The sequence below is a fragment of the Lathyrus oleraceus genome, chromosome 7 (genome assembly GCF_024323335.1).
Source record: "Lathyrus oleraceus cultivar Zhongwan6 chromosome 7, CAAS_Psat_ZW6_1.0, whole genome shotgun sequence".
NCBI lineage: Eukaryota > Viridiplantae > Streptophyta > Magnoliopsida > Fabales > Fabaceae > Lathyrus > Lathyrus oleraceus.
Window position 1 is genome coordinate 98,507,152 of NC_066585.1, and position 11,729 is coordinate 98,518,880.

The 11,729-nt window shown below is 37.6% G+C and overlaps 1 protein-coding gene across 1 annotated transcript; it reads left to right on the forward strand.

Annotated features, from left to right (window-relative positions):
• Positions 1 to 276: 276 nt before the first annotated feature.
• LOC127105072 (PLAT domain-containing protein 3) lies at positions 277 to 1,250 on the forward strand. The gene is made up of 2 exons (XM_051042240.1): positions 277 to 500; positions 585 to 1,250. The coding sequence occupies exons 1-2, from the start codon at positions 429 to 431 to the stop codon at positions 1,080 to 1,082; spliced, it is 570 nt and encodes a 189-aa protein (XP_050898197.1). The 5' UTR covers positions 277 to 428; the 3' UTR covers positions 1,083 to 1,250.
• Positions 1,251 to 11,729: the final 10,479 nt, after the last annotated feature.

The window sequence follows — 11,729 nt, forward strand, 5'->3', positions numbered from 1 at the left end:
CTATTTCAAAAGATCAAAATTTTAGACGTGTGCTCTAAGCAATGTCCACATCGTTCTTTTTTGAATTTTTATTAGACGAACTTAAACGAAACTGACATGTCTATTTATCCTCTAATATATCCTCACACACAAAAAATGAATATTAATGGAATACTTCTCACTACAATAATACCAAACAAAGTTTCACTTTCACTTGGTATTGTTTTGATGAGTGATTAGGGATATATCTCATAAGAAGAATATGATATACCCCTTCCTCATTCTATAGTTGAAAAAAAAAAATCAATTAGATTTTTAAAATAGTAATAGCACTTTTATTATTTTAAAAAATTCTTTAGAAGCGCATCGTGCAACCATGTGCCCCTCGCGCTATTTATCAACGCCTCTTACTTTCTGGTCTCTCTCACCTCCCCACCATTTTCACACAAATGGCAACCAAGACACTGTTCATCGCTATTCTCTTTCTCTTCTCATTCTCCTTCACCAACACCGTTCGATCCGTAAGAATCACCATCCCTTTCTTTCTTTTCCGATATTCATTTTCAAATCACGAATACTAACAATTTATCTTTTATTGAATACAGGACTCCGACGATGACTGCGTCTACACAGTCTACGTTCGAACCGGTTCGGTTTTAAAAGGAGGAACCGACTCAAAGATCGGAATCAAACTATACGACAAATACGGTTACTACATCTACATCAAGAATCTCGTTCCATGGGGCGGGTTAATGGGTTCGGGTTACAATTACTTCGAACGCGGTAACCTTGATATCTTCAGCGGAAGAGGACCTTGCCTAGACGGACCCGTTTGTGCCGTTAACGTAACTTCTGAGGGTGACGGTGCACATCACGGTTGGTACTGTAACTACGTGGAAGTTACTACTACTGGGCCCCACGTATCGTGTTCGCAGGAGCAGTTCACGGTGGAGCAGTGGCTCGCGACGGATACTAGTCCTTATCAGCTGTGGGCCGTCAAGAATCTTTGTCATTATAAGTTGGATCAGGCCCGGCCCAGAATCGGTTCATCTGTTCACGATAAAATCGGATCTGAGTTTTCTATTTTGAATGCTGGCGCGTGAGAATTGTTTCTGTTGTATGTTTGTTACTATTTGATTGGATTCGGGTTTTACTGTTAATAACCCGTTTGTGTTTCCTACTGTTTTCAATAATTATTTTACAGAGATTGCAAATGATAAATGTTTCTTGATCTATGGTAACAATAACTTGATTGCGGTGTTTTTATTTTATTTTTGAAGTATGCATATGAATTCAAGTTGTACTTTAATCCAAAAGAAAATTTTGATACAAATTTTTAGGTGTAATTTTTATTATTTTTAAATGAAAATATGACAAATATATTTAAATATTATTTAAGAGTGAAAATATGATATATAAATATTATTTAAGAGTGATATATATATATATATATATATATATATATATATATATATATATATATATATATATATATATATATATATATATATATATTGAAAATCTTCCAAAACTTATGAAGAATTTCAATCAATCTTAATAAATAAGATTGCTATTACCCTCACAATAGCAATGAAAAGAAAAAAATAATGGAGAAAGAGTGTAAAGAACAATGAAGGAGAGGAAGAATTAGAATTTTGCAGAGTTTCTCTCTACCCACAAATTGTGGAAAACTTCTTACTCACTTTGCAACTGCAAAATACTGTGAATTACAAGTGTTATGAATACTCTATTCACTTCATTACAAAATAAGGGTTACTCCCTCTATTTATAGATTTAGGTTAACTTGGACCTCAAGTCAAAGCCCAAAACTATAAAAGCCCAAAATAGCTAACACTACTAAAATAGGCCTAAGTCGAAATTTTGTGTGAAGCAATATGCTTCGACACTTCGACACACTAACACAACTCAACACACTAGGTGTTTTGACACTTCCTTGTTTTGTCGAGCAACCTGCTTCGACACAAGGAATTATAATTCAACACACCACCTAATTCATTATGTCTAAGTTATCTACATTCATCATAGCTCTTAGTCTTCTAAACACTTCGACTCGCACTCCCTTCGTCATGATGTTTGCAATCTGATTCTCAGTTCTACAGTGTTCCACATTCATCTTCCCATTTGCTACCTGCTCTTGAAGATAATGGAACCTCATCTCGATGTGCTTGCTTCGACCATGTGCTATCGGATTGTTCGCCAGATTGATAGCTGACATGATATCGATCTTCATGGTAATTGCTCAATGACTCTTCGTTGTTATCTCTTCGACCAGATTCACCATCCACGTTGCTTGACATGCACAAAGAGAAGCAGCTATGTGTTCTACTTCGCATGACGATAATGCCACTACTGGCTCTTTTCTCGAACTCCAAGCAATTGGTGCACCACCTAACATAAACACATAGCCAGTTGTGGATTTTCGACCCTCAGCATCACTACACCAAATTGAGTCAGTGTATCCCACTAATTTGCATTCTTTTCCTTCATCAGTTGCAGGAAATAAAATGCCATAGTTGAGAGTTCCTTTCAGATACCTTAGTATCCTCTTCGCCGCTGCTAGATGTGATACCTTTGGCTTCTGCACGAACCTACTCACCATACCTACATTGTATGCTAAGTCAAGCCTTGTGTGACAAAGGTATCGAAGTGACCCAATAAGTCTTCTGTATTGGGTTAGGTCGACATCATCTTCATCTGAATCTTTCGATAGTTGTAATCTGGGCTCAGTTGGAGTCGAAGTTGGGTTGCAATCTTGCATCTCAAATCTCTTTCGCATGCATACCTTCTTTGATGCATCATCAAATCTCTACCACTCTTGTAGAATTCGATGCCAAGGAAATATGAAATGTCACCTAGATCTGACATTTCGAATTTCTTATTGAGATCACCTTTGAAGTTTTCGATCTTCTTCTTGTAGCTACCTGTTATCAACAAGTCATCGACATAGAGACATAGTATAAGCAATTCACTCTTTCTTCTTCTTACATATACTCCATGTTCACTTGTGCACTTCATAAATTCCTTCACCCTTAGAAAGCCATATATCTTCTTGTTCCAAGCTCTTGGAGCTTGTTTAAGTCCGTACAGGGCTTTATGCAGCCTGTACACTTTTCTTTCTTCACCATGTTTCACAAACACAGTTGGTTGTGCAACATAAACTTCTTCTTCTAAGGGGCCATTAAGGAATGCACATTTCACATCTATCTGACACATTTGTCAGTTGTTCATGTTTGCTAGACAAACAACCAATCTGATTGTTTCGATCCTAGCATAAGGTGTTAAAACTTCATCGAAGTCGATTCCTTCTTTCTGAAGAAATCCTTTCTGCACAAGCCTCGCCTTGTGTCAAGTCACTTCTCCTCTGGGATTCAACTTCACCTTGTATACCCACTTCACATCGATTGCCTTCCTGTCTTGGGGCAATTTGACAAGTGACCAAGTGTTGTTGACTTCGATTGACTTCAGTTCTTCATCCATTGCTTTCATCCACTTCAAATCTTTCAATGCCTCGACTCCATTGAGAGGTTCGACATCTGCATAGAAAACATAATGTACCAGCTCACCTTCTTCATTGACCACATCATCTGATGTAATCACACACTCTTGCAATCTTGAAGGCATATGTCTTGTTCTCTGAGGTCTGCTTGGGCCTGCTTCACCTCTGACTTCTTCTTGTCGAAATTCTCTTTCGACTTCACTAGTTGGTTCATCACAAAAGATTCTCACTGAATCTTTCTTGACATTCTCAGTCCAATCCCACTCCTTAAGCTCATCTATGATCACGTCCCTGCTGATCACTGCTTGCTTATTCACTGGGTCGAACAACTTGTATCCTCCAGTCGAATGATATCCTATCAGGATTAGCTGACTCGACTTGTCATCAAGTTTTCTTCTCAACTGATCTAGAACATGTCTATGTGCTATAGATCCAAACACCCTCAGATGACTCAATCTAGGCTTGACACCATACCAACATTCTTCTAGCGTGATTCCTTCTAGCTTCTTCGTCGGACATCTGTTCAGGATATATGTCGCAGTCGACACGACTTCTCCCCATGATTCTTTAGGTAGATGCTTGCCTTTCAACATACTTCTAACCATATTCATAATGGTTCTATTCTTCCTCTTTGCGACTCAATTCTGCTGTGGAGTGTAGGGTGGCACCACCTCATGCATAATTCCTTCTTTCACACATAATGCATCGAAATATTTTGACATATATTCTTCACCACCATCAGTCCTCAAAATCTTAATCTTTCGACCGCTCTGTCATTCGACCATAGATTTAAACTTTGCAAATACCTTGATCACTTCACTTTTCTTCTTGATCAGGTAAGACCACAGTTTTCGACTAAAATCATCTATAAATGTAACAAGGTATTTGTTACCTCCAATCGGATCTACCTGGAGAGGGCCACATACATCAGTGTATATGACTTCAAGAATTGCCTTCGACCTATTTCCTACATCCTTACTGGATTTATTCTTATGCTGCTTCGCCTGAACGCATTCTTCACACACTTCGTTTGGAATGTCGATTTCTGGTAATCCTGAAACCATATTTTTTCTCTTCAAATCTCTGATGTCTTTGAAATTGAGATGGCAAAGTCTATAATGCCATATCCATTTATCTCTGTTGGCTACTATTGCAAGGCACTTATGCTTCATCACATTAAGCTCAATCTTGAAGGTTCTATTCTGAGACATTTGAGCCTTCAAGATCAACCTTCCATTTGAGTCGAAAACTCTCATCATCTTGTCTTTGATTGACACCTTGTAGTTCTTTTCGACTAACTGCCCTATGCTGAGCAAATTGCTCTTCATGCCTGGTATGTACAACACATTTGAAATTACTGACCTCTTGCCATCTTTCCTCATAATCAGAACATCACCAACACCTTCAGCTGCTAGAGTGTTGTCATTTGCAAATTTCAGCATGTTCTTCATTGAGGGCTTTATGTTGACAAACCAATCTTTTCTTCCAGACATGTGTGATGAGCATCCTGAGTCCAAGTACCACTGGTCCTTGAATCTCTCTTCTTCTCTTGTTGTAACCATCAGCAACATATCTTCTTCTTCATGTTTTGCTAGCTTTGCATAAGTTTCTTGATTCTTCTGCTTTTCTAGACAATCACTAGAATAGTAACCATACCTTTGACAATTGTAACACTGAATGTGACTCTTGTTTGGCTTTTGACCACCACCTCTTCCTCTACCTGCAACACCACCTCTTTGGTTTCCTTGGTTCTAGGGTTTTCTCTTATTCAACCAGTTTCCTTCTTGCTGATTTTGACCATTCGAATTGTTGTAGCCTCCTCTTCCTTTGTTTCCATTCCAGTTTCCTTTTCCTTTCCTTTCTTTTGCTGATTGAGCCTGCAAAGCCATATCACTCTTCGACTTTCCTGCAGCTCTTTCAGCCATTCTTTGTTCATGATATTCAAGCGTCCCTTGGAGCTCTTCCTTTGTCAATTTTGACAAATCTTTCGACTCTTCTGTGGCTACTACCACATGGTCAAACTTTGGAGCCAACGACCTCAAGATCTTTCTAACAACAGATCTTGATGTCAACACTTCTCCATATACCTTGATTTGCTTCACCAGTTTCATAACCTTGGTGAAGAAACCAGTTATGCTTTCATTGTCTTCCATCTGAAGCAATTCATACATCCTTTTGTGAGTTTGTAACCTCACCTCTTTCACCTTCTCTGCGCCTCCAAACGATTTCTCCATAATTTCCCATGCCTCTTTCGCTGACTCTACATCACTAACCTTTTCAAAATTATCTGCATTAACACATTGATGGATTATAAAGAGAGCTTTATAATCTTTCTTCTTCAATTCTTTATGTGCATCCATTTCTTGATCTATCGCGGCTTTTACAAGCGTTGCTACTCCTTCCTTCACAAGATCCCAAAGATCTTGATAATAGAACACAACCTTTATCTGCTAGCACCAATTCTCATAATTGTTATTCTTGAGAATCAAAATATTTGCTGGAAAATGCCCGTTTGGATCATTCGTTGCCATGGTGATTTTATTCCCACGAATCGATTAAACCGGAGCTCTTGATACCAGATGTTGGAAATCCCCCAAAACCTATGGAGAATTTCAATCAATCTTGATAAACAAGATTGCTATTACCATCACAATATCAATGAAAAGAACAATAGAGAAAGAAAGAGTGTAAAGAATGATGAAGGAGAAGAAGAATTAGAATTCTTCAGAGTTTCTCTCTGCCCACAAACTGTGGAAAACTTCTTATTCACTTTGCAACTGCAAAATACTTTGAATTACAAGTGTTATGAATACTTTATTCACTTCATTACAAAATAAGGGTTACTCCCTATATTTATAGATTTAGGTTAACTTGGACCTCAAGTCAAATCCCAAAACTATAAATGCCCAAAATAGCTAACACTACTAAAATAGGCCTAAGTCGAAATTTTGTGTGAAGTAACATGCTTCGACACTTCGACACACTAACACAACTTAACACACTATGTGGTTCGACACTTCCTTGCTCTGTCGAGCAACCTGCTTCGACACTTCCACTTTTATCCTTTATAACTTAATTTTATTTAAAATAAAATAATTATTTATTTGATATCTTTTATGTCATTTTATGTTTATAAGTTAGTTCTACCAAACACTTCAGTTAGATTATCTGTTATTAGTCATCAACCATTTGCTATCAACTAAAAGCTATCAGCATCATCCATAAGCTATAAGCTATCAAAATCAACCATAAGCTATAAGCAGTCAACTAACTTAGCAGTCAATAACTATTTTTAACAAATAGAGCAAAGACTCTGTTTGACAAGACACATTTTTGAGCTTATAGCTTATAAACTCATAGTACACAAGGTCTTATGCATCTCAACCACTAATAGTACATAGGGTCTTATGCATCTCAACCAAAGATCGACAAATTCGTCGCACATCAAATACTCGGAAACTTCCTAGACAACCATATACCATGTTGATAGAGGAATTACCATGAGCAGACAATGGGTTTGCTTTCACATTCGGCGCGCGGTCCCACTTTTCACTAGCTTCTGGACCTCGTATTTTAGCGGGTAGCACTTCTCAATATCATGGCCAGGATCCCCTTGGTGAAAGGCACAATGAAGCTCTTGCTTATACCACCATGGAAGTGGTTCTGGAATTTGTGGCGGATTTCTTGGTTGGAGAAGGTTCTTGAGAACCAAAGATGGGTACAATTCAGCATAAGTCATAGGAATCAGGTTGAAAGAGACCTTCTTCCTCTCAAAGTTTTGTTGTTGTTGATTATTGTTGGTGTTGTAGTTGTTTGTTCTTTGTTGTGGCTGTTGTTGACGTTGTTGTTGAACTAGCATAAATTTATTATTAGAAAATACCGGAATAACAGATGATACCTGATGATGGTGTTGACGGGGTTGCGGGTTTCTTCTGACATGAGGCCTCCTCTGCCTCCCAACTGATACTGCATTGGCTTCAGCTTCCATCTTCTTAGCGAAACTGTTACCATACCTCTTGCTTGAAGATACCTCTTCCTTAGATAAACGTCCTTCACAGACACCTTCTTCTAATCTCATCCCCATGTTTACCATTTCGGTAAAATCACCGGGGGCACTAGCAATCATTCGCTCATAGTAAAATGAGCTCAGGGTCTTGAGAAAGATCTTAGTCATCTCCTTTTCTTTCAAAGGAGGGGTAATCTGAGCGGCTAACTCTCTCCATCTCTGAGCATATTCTTTAAACGTCTCCTTGTCCTTCTGAGACATTGACCTCAACTGGTCCCTATCTAGCGCCATATCCATATTATACTTGTACTATTTCACAAAGGCCTCACTCAAATCATTAAATATGCGAGTACTCGCACTATCCAAACCCATGTACCACCTTAGAGCGGCACCAGTCAGACTATCTTGAAAGTAATGAATCAGTAACTGATCATTATCAGTTTACGTCGACATCTTTCTTGCATACATGACAAGATGGATAAGCGGGCAAGTATTTCCCTTATACTTTTCAAAGTCAGTGACTTTGAACTTCATCGGGATTTTAACATTGGGAACCAAGCAAAGTTCCACAACACTCTTACCGAACAAATCTTTTCCCCTCAAGGTTTTTAACTCCTTTCGCAGCTCAAGGAATTGGTCTTTCATTTCATCCATCTTTTCATAAACATCCGGACCCTCAGACGGGTCGGAATGATAGGTGGTGTCTTCAACACGAGGCAGCGTGTGAACAACTGGAGGAGGAACATATATGATCGGGCTAGATGTCGGCATGGAAGCAAATGTAGGCGCAAAACCTTCAGGCACAAATTTGGGCGGCATTCCCCACGAGAATCTAACAGGCATGGCAGAAGCAAACTGAGTGCCAGGCACAGTTGAAGTAACAACTTATGAAATAACAGTCCTCTGAGAAGGAGGAGTTGCAGGCATTGGAGAAGATTGACTCTGAGCAACTAACACAGACTCCGTCATGGCAGTCAAGCGATCTATCTCATCCTTCAATTCTCTGTTCTCTTATTCCAAGTGTTCCATGATTCTTGGATGATTGGCGCGAGTATTGTATCGATGAGTCAGCTTGGCTGAAGCACAAAAGAATAACCAATAAGACATTTGGCGGAAGAAAACCTGCTATGCAAATGATGCATGAAATGCAATGCTTTGATTGTTTTTATTTTCAAGGAACATACTATTTTATTTGCAAATATATAATAAGAATTGTAACAATTTGATTGACCATAAAATCTCTTTTATTCATATAATTTTGGAAGGATTATACTAAGTACATTTTCAGAAACCAAAAATAAAAATACAAGATAAAAGGAAACTAATCATCCTAAGGACCCCCTAACAACGATGTCAGATGATATGTGTGCAGGCATGTACTTCCTTCGGATGCGTCGAATCTCGGACTCAAAAGAGGTCTTCATCCTAGCCTTTTTGAGGACAAGCTGGGCAACAATCTTCTTCCAAGCACCGGAAGGCTAAGGCATACTAGAGGAAGACGAAACCTCTGGTTCTCTCTGTCTCTTCACTACTCGGTCTTCAAGAAGCTCAATAAGTGCATCTTTGTCCTTAGACTCAAGCTGCAACTCCTCATGCTTTCGGCTCAAAGCATGAAACCGCTTTTCCCACATATCCTTCTCTTGCTTCATCTTGGCGAGTGCGTCTTCCAACTTCTCTACATCTTGGTTAGGGAGAGTTGATGGCTCAGCCACAACCATAGACATAAGTCTCTCACAAGCATAAGGCATCTTCAACTCCAAAGCTCTCTTCTTCACTCAAGTAGTGTAAGCTTCCAAAGCTACACAGCTGCGCGGACCAAGCTCAGGTCTTCCTTTCCTATGCACATTATGTCAAGCGTGTATCATCTTCTGCTTCAAATGTTGGGAATCTTTACCCTCTTGATAGAAAAGACCTTCTAACTAAGTGTTATTAGGCTTGTCTCTCAAGGGGAACCCAAGTTGACGACGAGCCAAAGAAGGGTTGTAGTTAATTCCTCATTGTGTACCAACGAGAGGCACATTAGAGAATTCACCACAACCATCAATAATATCCAAGCTACTCAATGAAGAATCACACTAAACAATATCGTCATTAGTGAGAGACATAAGTCTCTAGGACCACCTTAAACATCGTTTATTTTCCAAGAAAGTAGACGTCTGAGGCAAGTGCGAAATAAACCATTTGTACAAAAGAGGAACACTTTAGCGGAAAATTCATGATCATCAAGCTATTGACAAGCTAGAGATCAATTAACAAGAGTCGCCACCGCGCTTTTATTATTTCCAAGGGAAAAGGGAAAAGTACGAACAAAACCCAAATAGTAAGAAGTTTTCAAATAAAAACTAATAAAAATCAGAGATCACAGGTAAGGGGGTTGGTTACACAGAGGGAAGGTGTTAGCACCCAAAGTATCCTAGGTACTCCTAAGGAGCCCTTTTTATGTGCATATGTACTTGGTATAAAGTGATGTTTACAAACAAATAGAATGGGGGGATGGGAAAAGAATTCATTCATTATATTTTTGTGTTTGACAAGACCTTCGGTCTTATGCCTACGTACCAACATAAAATGAGGGATCAAAACCTCGTAGTTCGTGCCTTAATAAAATTTAAGTTTGAAAGGCATAAAGGCTTAAAATGGTTTGAATTAGTTAGTTCTTTTTGGCTTTTTTGAAAGTTTAAGTAAAGTATAATTAAGTTTATTCACAAGTTTGATTTAAGAAGATAAGTTTGAAAATGCAATGGCATAAGGCCAAAGTTTCTATCTTTTTGCAAAAGTGGTCATAGTTTAGAACAAAAATAGTTCACACAAAGAAGGTTTTTGGAAATGGAGGGAGAGATTTTGAAATTAAAGAAATAGGGAGAAGATGAAGAGACTACCGTATGCACAAAATTTTAAAGTTTAGAGTTAAAAAAGATCTGACCAAATGGGTAGCAATCCAATAGACAAAAGTGTCAATAGAAACCCAGAATTCCCTTGGACTTTTTTAGAATCAAGCAACATACAAATGCACTATTATATTATCTTGAAGAGTAAAGGCATCAAATAAAGATGGCCTCATCCAGGCTTATCCATTCCATGATCTTCTTCAGAAATAGCCCATGTAACAGATGAATTTCCCAGGTTCAAAATGACAGCTTCACAATGATCATGTTGCAAATGAATCCTAGAGAGGTCTTCAAAGATGTATCAAATAAAGTTCAAATTGGAAGCACTTGGTTCTTCAACAAGTTGGCATTTGCCAAGTCCTTTAGCTTAGGGAGATTGCCTAGATTCTTAGTCCATTTGTTCAAGATCAAGCCAACAGTCCATTCAAAAGTTTTTTTTATAGTTTTTTGTGATTATTATGTACATTAATGGTCAAAGACCACACAAACAAACAAAGTACACACAAACAAAATAATATCACACAATATGGTCCAAATGGACAAAGTGAAAATTGCATTAACATAAACAATTAGAATAATATGTATAATGGCAAATTAAATAAAGTGCTCATGAAACATACCACACAAAAAAAGAATATGCAAAAGGTGTGGCCTAATCTCATCCATACTCATGTCAATTTTTCAATCAACTAGCATTAGGACTTTGAGATGTCATTGGCCAAATGAAATGAATGTATTAAGAAGAGGAATGAGATGAAGTGGGAAGGGGATGAATGAGATCACAAATTGATCAAATGAGGAATTTTATTAAATTAATATCATTCATTCATTTTGGGAGATGGAATGTACATTCCATCAATCCCCTAAATCCAATGATATTAACTTGACAAAGTCAAATCAACCCTGACCAAGGCCCAACAACAAAAAGCAAACTTAACCAAGTCAATACAAATGGTCAACACAATTTAAATGACATTTATTCAATTAAAAATAATAAAATAGTGCATTTAATTAAAATATGTTTTGTCCAAATCCTAAAATCTCATCAAAACACCAAAGAAATGGTCAGGAGATTTATCATAGGTCAAACAAGGTCAAAGGACCTTGGAGAAAAAAATTTCATAATTTTTGGATATTTAAAAATATTTTTAAGTAATTAAACACAAATGCAAAATCAATTAATTCATGAAAAATATCAATAATGATCCAAAAGATAATTTTAATTCAGAATATGAAAGAGAAAAATATTTGGAAATTTTTGGTGAAAGTCTCATATTTTTTGGATCAATATTGAATTTAATATGAATTATTGAAGAAAATGCAATTAAAACAAAAAATC

What these genes read in the sequence shown, in the direction of transcription:
- LOC127105072 (XM_051042240.1), top strand. Translation starts at nt 429, where the DNA reads ATGGCAACCAAGACACTGTTCATCGCTATTCTCTTTCTCTTCTCATTC. An exon ending in TCACCAACACCGTTCGATCC is followed by an intron (nt 501 to 584) that starts GTAAGAATCACC and finishes TATTGAATACAG; the next exon opens with GACTCCGACGATGACTGCGT.